Genomic DNA, 21012 nt, shown 5'->3' with positions numbered 1-21012 from the left:
TATTTGCTAACTGGATAAATACTTCAAATACTATTTCAAAAATATGTTCATCTTGTAGCGCACATCTTTCTGAAAAGTCTGAAACATAAAATGTGTGTTCAAGGAAATGTAAGACATGTTATTTGGTCTTAAGTGTGCCAAAGTGCAGTGCCACGCCTCTTCATACAGCATTCTTCTATAACACATCACTGTATTTCAGTCTGTGAAATTGAAATGTGTATATTTAGTAATGGATGTCATCAAACCTATGCAGGACAGTGGAAATTGAAATGTCCTGTGGTGGCCTCTTAAAAAACATCTCACAATCAATAGCATATGGGATTATTTGTAATTGGGAGAACAAGAACTCTTCAGAAAATCTGCACTCTTTATTGCCTATTAGCTAATAACTTGCTGTTTTGTGTGACATAAAATTAAATATGGGATACATAAAACCAATAAAGACAAGAGACAAGCAAGAAAGTACACATTTCTACAATCCTTAGCTCCTAGATTTTCTTTCTCTCTAATCTTGCTACAGCTTTACATGGCATGCTTTCCTTCCTGCAAAATAATCTATTACCTCATCAAAGTTTGTCAAACGTTTTGCTACACAAAAAATCAAAATGTCGTTATCTAATACTGAAAAAGCTGTTAACACAAATAATACCCAAGACTGGTGTGGTTTCTTGATCTGATTATGTCTATTTTGTCACTGTCTGCTAGATAAAACAAAATAGGCCTTTCTAATATTGCAGCAATTTTGTAGCACACACCAGATAAACGAGACTATTTTGGCACAAATAGTCATTTTTATAACAAGACAGAATATAATTCACGAAGTACCAATATCAAATGCCTGTAAGGCCTACTACAAGCAAACAGCTTTATGTTAGGAAACAGTTTCACATTTCATTCATACGCACCAGTTTCTCAAGCACGATATCGAAAAGTAGTATCACGAAATTTTTATATAAATTTGGAATCGTCTTATTCTTCCATAATTTGTGTAATGTCCCTGTTTCTTCTACTGCCTCATTCTAACAATCACTCTTGTCATCAAGAATTCTGTAGCTACTCCTGCCATTGTCAAAATTTGTTCTCCGATTAACTTCACAAACCCTGCCAGAATCACAGGTTTAGTTATCCCGCGATTATTCTCCGGTTAGGCATTGTTACATATTTGTACAACATGTTTTCCACGTTACTTCCAGAATAGAACTTAAGTGGCTGCTAGCCGGGGACTGTACAACTGGTCCTTACTAGTGTAGCAGTCTTGCCAAAAATTTTCTGTCAAAATTTCATTTTCTTGGATACACCAAGAAGATAATACGTAATAGTCCTCACCTGTTAGTCATTTATTTCCACTCTGGTATTCTGAATATATGGATTTTGCTAGTAATTATAACAATGCTGAACATTTGCAAACCCAGTCAACCACATAATCAGACAGCGATTGGCGTTCATCCATTCGGCTTTGCTCCGCTCAGCTCATATAGCCCCGTCCCCTTTTGTCTGCAGAAAGTTTATTTCTAGATGCGACGAGGATTCTCCTGACAGAGACATCACATACACTATGCACGCATTCAAAAATCAACTTATGAATCATTCAAAAATCAACTTAAAATGTGTTAAAAAAAGTTCAAAAACCTACAGGGATCCGTTTCAAAATCATATGATTAATTGATAGACCAATGTGCGCTGCATGCTAGGCACTCTGTGAAACAGGATTTTTTCCCACAAGAATGTGAATATGGCACCTCCTCTTCCCAGTAGCATCTATCTGCTTGCTGCGACTGCTTGCACAGCCAACAGCCATCAGCCACATTCCTGTAGCCAGAAGCAGGAAAATCTACTACTCAAATGTGACTCAACTGTGCATGCACATGAGCCCACTTGTAACTGCTAAAACAAATCTAATGTAAACAGTTGTGACTTCACACTCATTGGAGGCAATTTGTTGTTATAAAGCATTGCATAGTCTTCCTAAAACCTTTGATACATTTTGCTGTTGGCAGACGCTTGCATCAGCACTGTCTGTCATTGTATATGGCACATTTCCTTTGCAATTTAAGTTATTTTCGTTTTTTTCTCTCATTTATGTATTATTGTTGAAGTATTATTCTGCAGTATGGGGATACAGTAATATCCTTTGGTAGAGTATTGGTTCTTACCAGTCAACATTATAAAAATTTTGCTGAAAACTAAAACAATGAAAAATTCCCTGAATTCTAAAAAATTCCCAGGTTATTCCCACTTTTCTCCCGGATGAAAAAATTCCCATGTTTTTCCCAGATATCCTGGTTGTCCCGAGTTGTATACACCTTGTGTAATGTTTGGATACAGTATTACTAGTGCCCCGATTGACACAGTCAAGTCATTTAAGTATCTGGGTGTAACATTGCAAAGCTATATGAGATGGAATGAGCATGTGAAAACTGTAGTAGGGAAGGCAAACGGTTGACTTAAGTTTATTGGGAGAATTTATGAGAGTGGTTCATCTGGATAGGAGACCACATATAAGACACTGGTGCAATCTATTCTTTAGAACTGCTTGAGTGTTTGTGATCCATACCAGGTGAGATTGAAGATACTGAAGCAATTTAGAGGCAGGTTGTGGATTTGTTACCAATAGGTTCAAAGAACATGTATGTGTTACAAAGATGCTTCAGGAACTCAAATGGGAAGTCCTGGGAGGGGGAGGGGGGGTAGGAGATGTTCATTTCAAGAAACACTATTGAGAAAATGTAAAGAATTGGGATTTGAAGCTGGCTGCTGAACGATTCTACAGTTGCCAACATACATCATGTGTAAGGACGACAAAGATAAGATACAAGAAATTAGGTCTCATACGGAGGCATACAGACACTAATTTTTTCCTTGCTCTATTTGCAAGTAGAACAGGAGAGCAAATGATGAGTAGTTGTATATGATACCCTCTGCCACCACTGTATGGTGGTTTGCAGAGTATCTATCTAGATGTAGATACATATAGGTGTATACATCAGAAACATTGTAGACATGATTTCCTGACATCCTTTCAACTGTCATCCATGGGAGATTTCCATCTGCTGTGGCCTCACTTCTGTATATGGTCACACTTTTTGTGATTTTCCTGATTTCAGTGGCTGGGAAAAATGCTAAAACCTTCATACAGTATTGGGTATTGACTGCAATGCACTGGGGAATGACCTTATTGATAGGATAGATTTACAAATGCTGATGATAATAAGAAAATTTGGTTCTTATGGAAACATTTTCTTTAAAGAAATATTAGTTGTTAATTATACATGCAAATCAGGTGAAGGTGAAATTTTTACTATGAGCAAATAGCTGTTTGTTTCTAAATTACTATAGTTCATTAGAAGTCCCTCATTCTCCTGTTTTCAACAAATGTTTTATTTTTTTCAAAAACTTCACATTTCAGAACTTATTCATAGTCAAAATTTTCATGTTCTAGGATGTTACAATCTTAAATTGTGATTATCTCCAAAATTCAAAACCATAGTTTCACAGCCCTGATTCCAGAAATGCCTGCTTTCATGAAAATAACTGGTTGATTCGTTAATTATTTAAACAGAAAGTTTCTCTTTCTCAAGATCTCTCTAACGATCTTCAGAAATCCCCTTTTTGTTAATACTGCTCCCTCACAAAAGAGCACTGCTGGTTTGAAAACTTCCTAATTATTCATATATTAATGAAAAAACTGTCCTAATTTCTTCACAGACATAATACTGGCAGATGAGCTGGTTGTAACATTGTTGTTGTGAACCTTGGATGTTGTCTGACAGTTGCAACACAAGTATTAAGAGTTTCTAGCTATATTCTCAATGTTGGTTTGCCTTGAAAATGTTAGTGCCAAGTATTGATGAACCTACTCTTAAATTAATAATACTAGCTTTTCCTGGCTGGACAGATCTTCTACACTGCTACTCCTGTCTATCTGGGATCAACATTAATAACTGTCATAAACCTTCACATCTCTTCTCTGGTTGCCACATTAGTGATGCAATGTCATGATGGTCTTCCATGACTGCCATCAGTATGACATTGAGAATTCTATCAACCTTCTTTTAGTGTTTTCTTTTCTGGTCCAGTGTGTCAATTTGCTGATGATATTGTCATGTTGTAACTACACTCAAATTCAAAATCCAAAAGCTGGGTCATCAGTTAAATACAACACTTAGCACTGAAAGCATGCTATTTAGAACACCAACATACCACGAAACAGACACAATCTCCTGGGTAGAGAAAACAGTTATTTGTACAAACACTGAATTTCCCAGAAAGCTAGTACTTATACAACCATCAAATATTGCAGATATACAAACATTACACCCATAAAATATGAAGAGCACCTTCCATAAATGATAAATATTAAGTAGCTGGTGTTCAGGTTCAAACTGTTGACACACATCACATGAGGAAGTGAGACTAACCACTACATCACACTGATGGCACCAGAGCTTGTAGCAATATTAACAAAATAATATTAAATAAAACATCTATAACAATATTTTGAAAATATCACTTAGATGAAATCATGTGAAAATGTTTATGCTATTTAGTGGAAGAACAGGAAGACACACACTCCTAGACTGAAATGTTACTGTGTCACTGTGAAAGATTGGAACTTAGGTAGTTTATGACTGAAGATGGCACTTACACAAAGATTCTTTAATAATACATGATTTTTGTCTTACAGAACATAGTCTATCTGATGTGGTGTACTATTGCTCTTTTTGAGAGCCTTCCACCTCACATAAAATACAGTGTAAATTAATGGGATGGTTGTGGGAAAAGTCACATTAAAAAAAATTATATATATATATATATATATATATATATATATATATATATATATATATATATACACACTCACCTTGAAGTTCACACTATATTCTAAACCAGGTTTTGAAACAAAGTCACAGTGAATCTCTGCTTTTTCATTTGCTTTTGTTACAACAGTTGTCAGCTCATAACCATAAGACTTCTTTGCTACATCCACTGTAAATGAAACTGTTTCCCCTTTGGTAGGAGAACTCAGTCTGGAGACAATCTGAAATTTAGAGTGATAGTAATGAATAAAATGTCTTACATATACAAGTGTAGAAATTACATGAGAATTTGAAGTAACTAGAATGAAGAAACTGCTTTAGAACCTATCACTAGAAGCATCATATCACCTCCACCACCACCAGCATCAACAACAACAACAACAAAATTATCCAGCTACACTCTCTCAGATGTGATGCTCACTATAAACTTATTTGAATTAAATTTATACTCCTGCCTACATTTTGATTGTCACATTACTTTTCCCATTTTACTTCTCTACACAAATATTTATACACTTATTTTTCAGTCTTGGTATTGTCTGGACTTGTTATATGCTCAGAATGCTGAATTCTCCCACTACATATAACATGAACAAGAGGTACTGTAATATTATTTCTTTCCTAGTTGACTCCATAGTAGACTCTGCCTTTAAAAACTCTCCCTTCAACAAAGGCATTAAAATATACAACAGCATGCCATCAGAAATTTAAAAACAGTAAGTCCTAAACTGTATTTAATAAAAAATTAAAATCATTCCTTCTTGATCATTGTTTCCACAGTGCAAATGAATTTCTGCTCCACATGGGTGGAAAGAAACATGAAACAAATTGCAGCAAAGAATTTCGTAAAAAGTAAAACATAAATGCAAGTATGCACAAAAATCTTGCATCTATCTCATCTGCTACCTCCCAAATTAAGTGCAGAAAGAATATCCAACCAGGTAATGTTGTGTATATGTGTGAGAAGAATACAGCACTAAAATACATATGTGTAACTGAGTATGTAATTTGTGTGTTCATAAATTTATGTGTTCATAACTTCTCAGAAAATATGTATGTAAACTCACGTTTGTGTAAACTTTCGGCATATTACTTCATGCCAGCAAATTATCATAATGTCCAACATCAAATGTATGTTTGTGCATCACCATGTGCATGTCATGTACAGTACTGATTAGAGGACAATAAATAAATAAACAAATAAATAATTTTACCCATCTTGGAATTAGAATCAGTCATTCTCATGAACTTATAATTGTGCTACTAGGATTCTGCTGTGGTATCTTTTTTTAAGTATATGTTTCTAGTTGATAAATAAAAACTGACATGAAGTATGTATGAAGCACTGTTTACTGTTTGTTCTTTGATATTTTGCCATGGTGCAGAAGTATTCTCACTTCAGTTCAGAAATTTACTGCTTATTGGAATATTACTACCACTTCCTTAGAGTGATATGTAAAGCTATTTGAAGATCTATGTTAATAAATAATCTCAACCAAATGTGTAAATCATGTTGAAAACCAGAGTTGAGGTAGAGTTTTCAGTGAGAGAAGCACTGGATAAACCTGCACGCTGGGTGACTCATTGCTGTTTTCTCACTCTGTCTCTGTCTCTTTTCACATACATTGCAATTCTTTCTATCCCCTCACTAACTTTTTACTGATTAATTAAAAATTAGTTCTTGATATTTATCATGCTTTCATTCATTTATCACTTCTTTTTTCAGTTCAATTAATGTGAGTCCTGGTGGTCTTGTGGTAAAGCACATGCCTGGAAACTGAGAGGTTGTGGGGGCCAAATCTTGTTTGGACCATGGATTTTTCAGTCTTAGTTTTAACACAGTCTTCATCTCTCAATGATGTGAGGAGTCACCAAAAACAACATGAGGTTTGGAATCCATGTTAAACTAAAAATACCCTTTTCCTGCTTGGATAACTGGAGTAGTTGAGGGACACACAAGTCACCGAAGTAACGACCAATATAAACACTTGCATGAGGCAATTAAGCCACATGAAATTATTATGATTATTATTAATTCAATTAATCATAAAATCAAGCATCTCTGAAACTCATACTAATGCAGAATATGGAAGTCCCATAGGCCAGAGCACATTTCAATTTCATGACCTTCATTTAATGTGCAAAGTTAAAATGAGTGACTGATACAACGTATTAATTATTTATTATGAAATGTTTTCCTGGCTATCAGAAATCCCAGGATATTTTTTTTTCAGTCCCAAAACTCTTAAACATAATTAATTTCAATTACATAATATGTAAGTTTCCAATATGTGAATAATTCTGAATGACACTACAGCTTGGATTTCTTAAAAACATTCAGGCCATTCCATGCAAGCTACATGATTTGTTTATATAACAGAGGGTGATCAAAGTAAATGACTTTTATTGGTCTTGCCACAAAATGGTTACCTATTGCTCAGAAAATTGTTATGGAAATAATGTTTTGAGCATCAAACCAGTTGTAAGACTGATTACTTGAAGAAAATACAGTGTCTATCTATGAATGGATGTAGGTTCTAGCCTTGTTATACCTGGTAGTAATTCATTAGCTTATATCCAGATGCTGAATACTGATTCAACAGGTCACAAAATTTCTTATAAAGCCAAATCTTTTACAACAATGTTAGTAATAAACATTCTACTCAGAATGCAGAAATGTATGTGTAACACAATCAGAAATTAAAGCTACCTAAAAGTACGATATTATTGTTATAGTTGCAAAGTACTTGCTATGTAATAATTGTGGAATCCAAGGGAAAACTGTTTATAGCACACTTTAAAAAATTAGAATTCCTGATCTGTTACTACAGTTGATAGTGGGTCATTGTCCTAAGCTTACGCAGAAGTCTTCCCAATTTATGTACCGAAAATAACTTAACTAGATAATACCAGTCATTATTGTGCTGTGGGGTCAAGTTCTGAATGTTGGTTAATGTAACCTGTTTCACATGACAACATACAAATTTATTTATCTTCCTACTCTTCATGCACTTTCCACCTCAAACGTCTTAGCAATAAGCAGTATTTCAGTTTTTCCACGATGCTGGAATCAGTCATTACACATAGTACACCAACACCTTCCTTGCAGACTTCACACTCTGTGGTCCAGAAAAGTGCTGAGGGCTACGACGTGGGCCACCAGCCCACTGTCACAGAGCACTGGGTTTGCTCACATGCCACACTGCCTGGCTTCTCTATGTGACTTAAAGCAGAGCCTTGATTTGGGTGAGCCAGTATAAATAAAAACTGCTCCAGGCATTAACAATATCTGTTATCTACTGCTATCTACTCTTAGAGTGCCTGCACGATGACTGTCAACCCAATGGACATCACCCAGACTCATCTACAATTGGCTGCTGCTGCCGCTAGCAGCTTGTCTGTGGATGGCACCTATATCCAAAGCCACTGGGTTCTGAACTGGAACCACTTGACATCAACCAACCTTTGGGTATCTCCAGTGGGTCTTCGGACCATAGGCTGCACCTGGGTGCCTCTCGCAGCTGCTGGGCTCACTACTGCCAGCCTACCGACACTACTGTCTCGTGTGTAGGGACACACTTGTCAACACCTATCAGTACCCTACGGTGCATCCAGTGTGGGGCTGGCCATGTAGCATCCCCATGTGATGCAGCACCATGGGGAATGGTTACAGTAGAAGCAACTGCACTGCTGTGCATTGGTGGGTGGAGGAACTAGTGCTGCCACTATGTGCTGCAGCATATTTTTTGTGGTAGGCACTGCTGCCTAAGTACAACAGCACCACCATGACAACATCCACAGTGGTTTATGAATTCTGCTGAATAAAATATGTTGGTAATGCCAATATGCTTATGATTTCTTGGTAAAGGGGAACTGGTTTTTCACAACTGCTGTTCAGCCAACCATCATGAGACAAATTCCTGATGTTATGGTGTCATTAACACTCATACAATCTTGCCTCCATAATAACTGTTGTATTTGGTCTGCTTTTGGTGACATCAGTGCAGCACATTGAGTGAAAATAAACTGTTTTCTTCTCCCTGTATTTCCATCGAGTACTGAGCAATGTTGAGATAACCAGATTGGCCAGCTCGTTTTAAAGTGAAGTTTTTAAAGGTCAGTGCAAGGGTAGACTTGAGTGAGTTTGAGGGTAATACAAGACAGACATATGCCAGTATGAGTCTGGTCAGGTGTGTGCAATGTAATTTATTAGGTAACAGTGTCCTCTGTGCTCAGTTGTCACCTCTAGTTTAAGTATAGCAAGTATATTCATTAAGCCAGGGAATGTCATAAGTGTTCCTGGTTGGCTCTCAGGTGTCAAGGATAAATACTGTAGAATGTGTTATATAATTGATAATATCTTCCTTGCATTTGTTCTGTTGTGTTTTGTCCTGGCATGTTCAGTACAGGCTTCTCAGTGAGTGAATCAGAGACACAGACAGTTACCACTCAGGAAGTGCTTCAAACCTTTTTAGATCAAGTGGCTCAAATGAGGGTAGATAATATAGACTTCCATAGGTAGGTGCTTTCAAGGAGGGCAAATACTCATCCAGTTTGTTGGTATTCATCCTAGATGCTGGCACTGCAAGCCTAGTAGATCCTTTTTCAGGCAAGGCAGGAGAGGATGGAGTCGCATTTATGGATAACTTGTTCACAGCTATAAAGCTGTGTTGTTGGACAGATAAACAGTTGTTACAGATGGCCAAATTATATTTAACAGGGAATGTTAAGACATATATAATGTAAAATGAGGACCTAAGGAACACACAAACTTTTGAAGTACTGAAAAAGGCTTAGTACAGTGGCACAGAAGACAGAAAAGTTGTAGGTCCTATCACAATCTGTTAAACAGCATGTCACAGAAGCACAGCAAATCTATTGAAACTTTCATGAATAGAATAAAAAAACTCAATGCTAAGACATATGATTTAATGAACAGTGATGATATGAATAAGGTCCTTCTGCAAGAAGCAGAGCAGAGCATGTTAGATGCATTTTTGTGGGGACTACCACCCGATGTGTCAAGGAAAGTACTCACAGAATTTCCAAAAGGTTAGCTAGAGTCACGGGCACAGCAATGCTTTATGGCTTAAGAGGAATTAAATGTGGTAAATTGAGACCATGATAAGAGAAGTATTTTTTCTACTGATGTCAAATGTTACTGTGTGGATGTACGGGCCACATAATGGCAAGATTGTCGTCAGCCACAATGTAGGAAATGTGGGAGAGTTAGAAATGCAGAACAGGAATATATTCAAAGTAGAGGGCATAATAAGAAGGTACAAAATAGAAATAACCAGCTGTTTAATAGCAATTGGAGTCCCAGAACCCTGGCCAAATGGCACACTATGCAGCTAAGATGTCTGAATCATGGAGTGCTGAACAATACCATAATGCTATGTGAGGATAAAACTTGATTTGCATATAATAAAGGCCCAGCTAGACCAACTGGATGCCTGGCTGGCTGTGGCAAGGGCCATGCATGCCAACAGTGTAGGTGAAGCCCACATTGAGACAACAGAGTTACAGAAATCCATACACCATGAGGAAAATGGCCAGTTAACCTTTACCCTGTTACCAACAAGTCAATTCCTAGTTGAATTGTGTCAGGCATTATACAGATGGAGGAGAAAACTTGCTGTTTTACCACCTTGTGTCAGTGGGGTCAGAACTGACCACACTCATCTATATGTGTAGCAGGTATCAACATCCAATACGAGTATGACACGATTCACCCATATCCGGTGAGGTGAGTGGCCTGGAGAAGCTCGTGCAAGTCAGGACGAATGAAATACTAACAATTATGCCACGAGGGAAAAGCCACATACTAACATCATAAAATGAACTGTGGTGTTGACAATGAGAACAAGTTACAGTATGCTCATACAGGATAATCCAGACTGCCACTGGGAAGAGCAAAATAGGACTGGTATTAGGAGGGACCAGAGCAGAAGTGTGCCTGCAGGACATCCTTGCACTGCAACCTCATTTGCAAAAAGCACATGGGTGTACTCAGCATATGATCCAGTGGTAGTTATTGCAAATTGCTATGAGCAATGATCTAAGGGTGCAGGATGTTTGGAACTGCAAGGTAGTAGTATATGTACATTATGATGTGTGATGGTTAAAATTTTGAACCTGACTTATTCCCTACTGCACCTGCCCAATGAAGCTTTGGTATCACAACCTCGAAGAACCAGAATTTCCTGAACAATTCCTTGGATTCCAAACTACTTAGTTCTCTAGTCAAGTTTATGGCAGTGCAGAAGGGGCATATTAGATCACAGCAAATATTTTAACACGTACAACAGTATTGTGGTCAACATCAACATAAAATCACAGTGATACATGTTGAATCATCAAATACCAATCTAAATCTAGTTTTAGTTTGGGCACTCTATATCTATCTATCCCAACCTCCTGAACTCTGCACCCACCATATACCAACTGAGCGGGTCACACTTACAGTGTAAGTAGTCACAAGGATACCAGTCAAAGGTCAGTTTGATTTCAACAGTACTATTGCCAAAACACAGAGGAAAATGTAAATAGCTATAGAAAGACAAGTGTAAAATGTCCGATACAGTGTTAACAGACTTAGCAGCAACCTGTGATTTGGTAGATCAGGCCTTCTAAAGGGAAGAGAAGTGTGCGCAAGCACCCTCCTTGTGGACTTCACAATCTGTGGGCAGATGGACCAGCCTGCTGCCTGTGAATTTCTGATGTGTGGGCCAGAAAAGTGCTGAGGGACATGATGTTTGCCACCAACCCAATGCAGTGGAGTATTACCTCATGCTGCACTGCCTGGGTACCTCTACATGACACAAAGTGAGACTGGGATAAGTCAGATTAAATAATGGCTACTGCAGTCTAACAGTATATATCATTGACTGCTGTCTGCTCAGAGAATAGCTCCACACCAGTCATTGATCCTATGTGGGGCATCCAGTTCCATCTTCCCATCTACAATTGGACCCTGTATCCATCAGCCATTGGTCTATGGGTGGTGCCCTCAATCATTGTCATGGGGTCGGAACTGGTGCCATCTGCTTGGGGCCACCTGCTGGCTGACGTCATCTGACTCCTGAGTGTCTCCAAAAGGTCTTTGATTTGGAGTCTGCAACTGGGTGCCTCCTGCACCTCCCCTACTGCTGGGCTACTGATGGTCTACTCATCACCAAGGTCCGGGGTTCAGGGCACCACTCTCCTCACCCCCACACTGCCATGTAACACTGCAAGCAGCGACACCAGCACAGCCAGTTGGTGCCAGTGCAGATCCAGCCCTTCTGCAGCAGTTCAGCATAACTTGGACACCTCACTACTGTACTTTGCCAAGTAGAGCAACTACTGCTGCCACCACATTCTGCCACATGTTTTTGGGGGAGGGCACTACTGCCTAGGATCAATGACACCACCATGACACCTTCCACAGTGGACGTATAAATTCTGCTGAATAACAGTGGCCGTATAAATTCTGCTGAATAAATTATGTTGTTGATAACATTGCTCTTATGATTCCATGACAGCCACAGAACAGGTTTCTCCCTCCTACTGGCCAACCAACCATCTTGAGAAAACTTCCTGACATTTTATGGGATGAATAATGTTTGGAACATTCTGGCAACATGATATGTAGGTGCATTTCTAGTTTTCTTTTGTATATATATACAATTTACAGGGTGTATACATGGACAAGGAACAAACATTCCCGGATTTTTCCCAGATTTACCAGTCAAAAATACACTTTCTCTCAGGTGAAAACATGCTTTTTCTGTGTTAAGTGACAGGATATTTCCCCCTATCAATCCTTTGAATGGTTACGGTTTTATACATGGGCGGAGAATTTCCTGGCACTTTAGAAAATGAAACTCAGAGAAAAAGATGCATTTTAGAAATATCTTTTATGTGCAGCAACATGTACGTTGCCTATTTTTGTATTACAAAATTTACATTAGAATTCCACTCAACACCGCATGTTACTTTCCGAATAATTGAAATCGAGATTGCCATGCATTTCTGTAAGCCAGTCATAGCTCATGTCATGTGATCTCGGCAGTTGATGACAGCAGATACTGAGAGCATAGACCGATGATGTAGTCAGCCAACAGCAACATCATTGTTACGTAGTGTTGCTAAGCAAAGCTTTCACATATAATATTGGTCTCTAAGGTTAATAAGCTGCAAGAGAAGCTATGATTTCACATATAATGTTGATCTTTTTTGTGTGTGTTGTTGTTGTTGTTGTGGTCTTCAGTCCTGAGACTGGTTTGATGCAGCTCTCCATGCTACTCTATCCTGTGCAAGCTTCTTCATCTCCAAGTACCTACTGCAACCTACATCCTTTTGAATCTGCTTAGTGTACTGATCTCTTGGTCTCCCTCTATGATTTGGACCCTCCACGCTGCCCTCCAATGCTAATTTGGTGATCCCTTGATGCCTCAGAACATGTCCTACCAACCGATCCCTTCTTCTAATCAAGTTGTGTTGTGCGTGTTACACTTTAAAAATCACACAAATGTGCCAGTAAAATTTTTAATAATGACAAATGTCTGATCTTCTGGGTTCGAAATTCTTCTAAATGGCTCGTCAACAAAGAGCTGATTTTTAAATGAGAGTCAAATGCTCTGTAATTTAAGAAATTCATGGTACATTCTTGAACATAATTCAACTTACGCAAAAGGATATTTACTTTGAAAGTAACGCTTTTCAAACCACCATTCGCAATATTTTCCAGCGACCTGTTAGAAATAGTTTTGTTTCAGCACCGATAGGCGACGCCGCACTTGCGCAGCTACCATGATGCAGGAAGCCCGTATGTATGTACGTGTAAAACATTGAAAGATCATGCATTATGTGATTTAAAAAAAAAAAAAAAATATCAGAGGATACTCCAAGAGCATCGGAATTTCGTGAACCATAACTAAAATGTGCACATTGAAAGTGCATACTTAAAACGCACATTCGTATGTCCAGATTCCCAATCAAGTAGACCTCAACCTGATATTAAGCTTTTCAGTGAGGTTTTCTGGATGTAAGTTTTCTTGGAGCACCAGTACTGTAATAAATCATGTTTGGTTCTTTATTATGGCATAACACCACACATGCTGGAAGATGAAAACGTGCACTTGAAATGCAGCGAACAGTTGAAACTAGTCAGTACTGTGGATTTTCATTTTTTTCTCTTCTTTATGTTTTATTGTTGAAGTATTATTCTGTAGTAGTGGGATACAGTAATATCCTTGGTTCTTACCAGTCAAAATTACAAACATTTAACTGAAAACTAAAACAATGAAAAATTCCCAGAATCCTAGAAAATTCCCGGGTTTTTCCTGGTTTTCTCCTGGATGAAAAAATTCCTGGGTTTTTCCCGGATCTCCTGTTGTCCACACATAATTACTATGAATAAACACCACAAATCATCATAATACTTTAAATCATTTCTATTTTACATTGTACAGGAGTAAATTAGCTCCCAAGTTTACACATTAGCATTTTTGCATTATTTATTTCCTCTAATCAAACATTCTGCAATCTACTGGAGTGACCTTTTCAATATTCTGTCACTTTTTGTGAGAACTAAAAATGGTAGAGCTCATGATCAGATCCCAAGCGAAACCTTATGAGCAAAATGAAAGTTAAATTGAATCAATTCACAACAAGACAAACATATTAAGTATTCAGTTACTGCTTCCACAACATAAAGCATTCATCACACATGATTAAATTAATGTATTTGTAAGCAATATAATACACACACACACACACACACACACACACACACACACACACACAGTAAAAGCAGATTTATCATTTACCTTTACTGGATGCTGAGTATCACGCTCTATACTGCCAATCAATGTGTATGATGTTTCATCAGCATTTACATTCGCATTAATTAAGTTATTAATTTTTTGAACTTGTGAAATGGTGGCTTGCAAAACTGCATGCCTGTAAAAAATAAAGTAGGAAACACATAGATCATACAGGTTCATTCCAATAAAACAATTTTTGATTGAAGATGTAGTTTTCCTAAAAAATAAAAAAATTGAAAAGCTTTTTAAACAAATCAAGGTTTTTTAAAACTATAAAAATATTTGTGTGACCACAGATGCTGCCAAAAGATGTTTCTTCTATCATAATATGCATATTAAGAAAAGGAGAATTTCCTAGACTGAGGTATCATTTAACTTCATGTTAAGAAGTGTTTCATGCCGTGGAGCACATAAGAATAAAGAAACAACTACTTACACATACAGTTCAGTTGCTCAGTGCTATCTTTTCTTGTGTCACTCCATTTCTCAGACTGTTTCAGTTTTGGGACAGAGGTACTAGGCATGCTCAAATGAGGAACAATTAAAACAAACTTAAAGCATTACAGTTTATACGAATAATGAATACTGTAGTGCAACAAGATGACAACATATAAACTGTGCATGCCATAATGGCATTGCAGAGTGATCTGTGGTCTTTCTGGAACAACTGTGTAGCTATGTGATGTTAGCATCTGAGAGGCAGAATGAGCAGTAGTTGGTATTAATACATTAATATATTCACTTCAAGAGACGACTTTTATGTAACTATATGCAAAAAAATTGTTTCATGTTTGTTAAAGTAAATTATGTATCTGGTTGTACAAATGTTAATACTGTAATTCTGTTTTGTGAACTATTTTTGGTCTGAGAGAGATATTGTTCAAATCAATTTTGATTTATATAACAGATGGGGAAAAGCATCTGGTACACAATTCTGTTACTGAATGCTGGTAACATAAATACCTATGAAAGAACATTGAGACTCCATGGCATGTATGTGATCCAAAACGTATGGACAACACTCACAAAAATGGCATGTAAAACTGATTTAACAGTTACCATTAGCATGAAGAAAGTGGTTAAGTGGGAATTTGAAGTCCTTGGCTTAGTTAAAAATAAATGGATATAATTTTATAAATGAAGGATCTGACCAAGCAGAGCCATTAATATATCTATACACCACAGTATAATTACTTAAAGATCATTTACAATTTTGGTGATACAGTGGTATGTGTGATACATAAAAAGGAGAATCACTTACAGTGCCCCAGGTTGCTAAAAGGACTTACTTTTCTCTTACTATGATTTGTATGTATAACTTTTCATGATCTCTCTGGTGTTGCTCAAATCCAAAAAGGTAATTCATATCTGTCAGTACAAGGATCAGACTTCAATAATTTATCTGCCATAAAGTAACTGGAAGTATCTATGTTTAGCTCATTTAGTTTTTCTGAATTTTGTGGCTACGCTAGTTGCTGGTACCTCCATACAGCAATTGGCTTTGGTTATGATGTATTGTGAAGTGAGCTCGACAAGGGTACAGCAATAAGCTTTGTCCAAAAGCTTGATTATATTCACCTACAGATGACTAATGTGATTAGAAGAGTTGTGATGGTTGACATCTGATGGCATAGTAGTCATAAAATATTTGCTTTCTTTCTTTGCAGTAGTGTACAACTTGTCCAGGGCACCACCATATCGTCCTCTGTCCTCCAAATATCTGTTCTTCAGTAGGGTGTTATACTTAGCAGAGAAGTCAGTTGAACTTTCTTTGGTTAGGCACTGGTTTGTTGTTTGATTACAGCAGCATAGGTCAGAGTAGGCCGAGTCCTTTCTTCCTGGCTCATTCGACTAGTGGCAGATATTGGAACAGAGGTTCAGTATGAACCTTCTTCTATGTTCTCTATTACCTACTGTGGTATGGGATCTATATTCATGACTGCTATCTCTCGTTTACTTGGTGCCACAATACTGGTTGCCATAAAATGCTGTTTCTCTTCTCTCACTACCTGGCATGTGTGAGAGATGAGGTCATGGTGGCCTTTCATAACTGCCACAGGGGTCAGATTTGGCATTCAGTGTTACTTCTTTTCCCTTATTCTTTTCTGTTGCATTTCCTAAATGTTCTGTCACCCCTTGATGATTTCCTCAGATGTTGTGATGTCCTTTACTAGAAGAGCTTGATACATGTTTTCTGCAACTTTTTCGATCAAGGCTGAGATTTTGTCAGCATCAGTCATATGTGGATCCAGAACTTGGCATAGGGCTAACACATTCCGTATGCAGAACTATTGTTTCAACATGATATTGGACTCTATTCCTCAGTTGTTCTTCAGCTAAGCAGACTTGCTGCTGTTTGTTGCCCTGAATTTATCCCAGCTATTGACTTCTCCTCATTGTTCTTGAACCACTGCTGTGTTGTGCCATCCAAGTAAAAACACACATTTGCCAAACATGTCATTTCATCCCACCTGTTGTATTTGGTAACTCGGCTGAATCATTTTTACCATTTTGTCAGGTCCTGAGTAGTGTCTCTGGACAACACCAATGGAAGCAAGATGTGCAGCTTACTTACTGTTGGCTAGCAATCCATTGGGCTTCTGAATATATTGACTGCGAGAATTATGTACAGCTCGTATTCTGGTTTTAGTCTGTGCAGGAAACTGCCTTTATGTTTAAATGCAAACATTTTATGTTTCCTATTTGGAACATTGGTCAAGTTCAAAGCTGAAAGCAGTCATCACTTAAATAAAACACTTATCACTGAAAGTACATTTATTATAAACACCAACAGACAGACAGAACAGAACTGAATTCCTGGACAGAGAAAACAGTTATTTATGAAAACATCAAACATTCCAGAATGCTGGCATTCACATACATTGAACATTCCAGAATATACAAGCATTATAAATAAAATAAATTTCAAGAACATTTCAGTAATGGTAAATATTAAATAACAAATATTTGCTGTTGGTTAGGTTTGAACTGGCAATCACAGCACACTTTCTAACTGAAATATATAATACTCTTAAAAGGTTTCTGAATGACGTTACCTACTGAAGTATGTGTAATTCCAGAAAATTTGTACCTCTGTAAAGGCAAATTGTAGCTGCAAGGGTGCACTGTGAGTTGTGCCTGCACAGTCTGGACAGCTCAACCAGTAGAACATCTTAATGGGAAAGGGAAAGTTTTGAGGTCTGTGTCCCAGTTTATCATACAGTTTTTTTTTTTTCAAAATGAATCTTATTTGTAAACATACTAACATGTTCGACATCAATGATAGTTATTGCGAATATAGTACTCTGGTCTGTCAGTGTTCATATCATCATCTCTCTGCTCAGTTCTGGCATGATAAAAGTCATTTAATGTATGTGTAAAGAGTGAGAAGTTTACCATTGGTGCACAAACTGAATACAGAGAGCGGCTACATAACACTGACCTCTCTCAACATTGAAAAATCACATTTTCATTACACTATATGCACAAAATAAAATCACTGAAACTACAATCTCCACATTTAATTCTGAGCTGGAATAATGGTGGTGGTACTCCCTTTTCAAAGATCAGTTTCAAGTAAGCGTACAGGAATGTCTCTCAAAAAAATATTTCCTTATGTAGTTTGGGACATTCCTTAATGATATACATCATTTTCCAGTTAGACATCTAGCCACACTTAAAGAAATCTGACCTCTGTAATTTCATGCTTTCTACAGTCACATCAATATCTTGCAAATAAGTATGAAGTGTGTGGCAAAGAATAATTTTTATTGTACCATATTTAAGTTTTTCCTTGTTCAATTCATAGATGGGGTGAGGGGGGGGAGGGAAGGGGGGGGGGGAAGAATGACTGTATACTTTGTGTGTGGTGTTATTGACTAACATCTACCTTTTTTATGTCTATGGAATCAATTTGTAGGGTAATAAAGAGTATTCACAGTTTCTGGCCTGAATGTCAGTTCCTCCGGATTTCTAAGCAGGTTCTCATGAAATGTATTGTGTCCTTCAACAACTGTCTGCCACTTAAGATTTCTGCTGTGGCTATTCACTGCCCTTCATTGTACATACTGAATGTCCCATGTAAGACCAATTCCATATGGATCCAGTAGACTTCTGCAGCATTTAAGTAAGAGTCACACTAGAGTTCATTTATATCAATATCTACATACATACTCTGAAGCCCACTACAAGATCTATGATGGAGGGCACCTCGTACCACTCGTAGTCATTCCCTTTCCTGTTAACCTTGCAAATGGAGCAAGGGCAAATGACTGTCTATATCCCTCCATATAAGCCCTAATTTCTCTTATCTTGCCTTCACAGTCATTACATACAATGTACATTATTCATTATTGAAAAATTGAGCTGATTCTCATTGTATAGCTGATAGCATTTGCTTAAACTTATGGACTGATTTTCTTGCAGTTTCATGAACATTTATTTTTATCTGTTATTACTTTTAAGTTGTAAGTTCATGTGCTGACATTTTCCATGACCTTGGAGATTTGCTCCTCAATTTGGTCCTACGGAACTTGACGTGTAAATAAAAAATAAATAAATAAAATAAAAACATCCATGATGTCAATTTCACTTTGGATCTGTGGAAGATAAATTAGCACATTTTTTTCTTTGTAAATATTTATTGTGTATTCTTGTTTTGTGACATGTTCTGCATCCTGCAGGAACTCCTCACAATGGATCTATTGGAACAAAAATTACATATAATCTAATCTCATCTATGCTGGTGGCAGTAGAAACATTCTACAGTCATCCACAAATGCCAGTCCTCTAAATTTCCTCAACAACATTACATGAAAAGAACACTGTCTTCCCACCAGGTATTCCCATTTGAGTTCACACAGCAACTTCGTAATGCTCAAGTGTTGATCGAACATACTGGTAACAAATCTACCAGCATGTCCTGAATGCCTTTGATGTCTTCTTTTAATCTGACCTGGTGGTTACTCCAAACACTTGAGCAGTACTCAATACGGGTCACATGAGTGTTTTATATGTGGTCTCCTTTAAAGATGAACCATATTTTCCTTAAATTCTCCTAAGACACTGAACCTGATCATTCACCTAGGCTACCACATACCTTATGTGCTCATTCCATTTCATATCACTTTGCAATGTTACACCCAGATATTGAATTGACATGACTGTGTCAAGCAGCACGCCATTACTAAGGTATTTGAACATTACAGGATTGTTTTTAGTACTCATCTGCATTGAAAAGTATTTTTCTACATTTAATGCACGCTATCATTCATCATACCCAATAGAAACTCTGTCTAAGTCATCCTGTATCCTCCTACAGTCACTCAATGACAATACTATCCTGTATACTACAGTGTCATCAGTGAACAGTTACCGTACATCTATCCAATATATCATTTATGTTTATGGAGAACAAGAACAGTCCTATCACACTTCCCTGGGGCTCTCCTGATAATACACTCATCTTTGATGTACACTTATTAATAAGGGCAACATACTGGTTCTATTGCTTAAGAAGTCTTTGAGCCACTCACATAACACCTATTCATCGATGGTTCACAGGATTTCTTGTGAGAAAACGGCAAGCAAAGTTATATAAAAGCAATGCTTTCTACATCCATGCTGATTTGTGGACAAAGCTTTTCAATCTCAAGGAAATTTATTAGATTAGAACTTAGAATATGTCCAAGAATTCTGCAGCAAATCGATGTTAAGAATATTGGTGTGTACGGCTGTGGATCTATTCTTTTATCCTTCTTAGATTTAGGGACTTATAAGGGTCACCTGCACTTTTTTCCTGTCACTTGGGACTTTGCACTAGGCAAGAGAGTGACAATAACTGCAAGCTAAGTAAAGAGTCAATGCCAAAGGGTATGCACTGTTAAACTAAATTGGAAATTCCATCTGGGCCTGGCAACTTACTTATTTTCCATTCCTTCAAATGTTTCTCTATGCCAAGAATACGTATTACTATGTCCTCCATATAGGGGACTGAGTGACAGTATGTCTGTATGATCCTCCTACATGAATGATTTCTTAAACATGAAATTTGAAACTACAGTTTTCATATTGCTGTCTTCTATTGTCACACCAGAATGGTGAAAAAGTGACTGGACAGAAGGTTTCAACCTGCTCACTGATTTTATGTAAGACCAGAATGTTCTTGGGTTATGAGCAATATCTTTTTCTATGTTATGATGTTGAAAGTTATTGTATGCTTAACTCATTGATCTGTTTTACAGATGCAAAAATTTCCACAAACTATGTCTGTCAACATTTCTGTTTTCTTTTTTCACTGACAGTGCAACAATCTCAGTTTCCTCAGCATTTTCGGAATTTTGTTTTAATCCATTGTTGGTCTTTTATGCTTCAGCAATTTACTG

At 37.3% G+C, this 21012-nt stretch overlaps 1 protein-coding gene across 1 annotated transcript in view; it reads right to left on the bottom strand.

Moving 5' to 3' along the window:
- The window catches only part of LOC126249021 (uncharacterized), a 712654-nt gene that overhangs the window by 371357 nt on the left and 320285 nt on the right, over nt 1–21012 (bottom strand). The window contains exons 37-38 of the mRNA XM_049950623.1: nt 14633–14765; nt 4862–5038 (exon numbers count right to left, since the gene is read on the bottom strand). Of these exons, the coding sequence (XP_049806580.1) occupies nt 4862–5038; nt 14633–14765 (310 nt within the window). The remainder of the gene's footprint in view (nt 1–4861; nt 5039–14632; nt 14766–21012) is intronic.

Source organism: Schistocerca nitens, chromosome 3 (assembly GCF_023898315.1).
Source record: "Schistocerca nitens isolate TAMUIC-IGC-003100 chromosome 3, iqSchNite1.1, whole genome shotgun sequence".
NCBI classification, from domain to species: Eukaryota; Metazoa; Arthropoda; class Insecta; order Orthoptera; family Acrididae; genus Schistocerca; species Schistocerca nitens.
The sequence above is the reverse complement of the archived record's forward strand: the minus strand, read 5'-3'. Positions and strand labels throughout refer to the sequence as shown.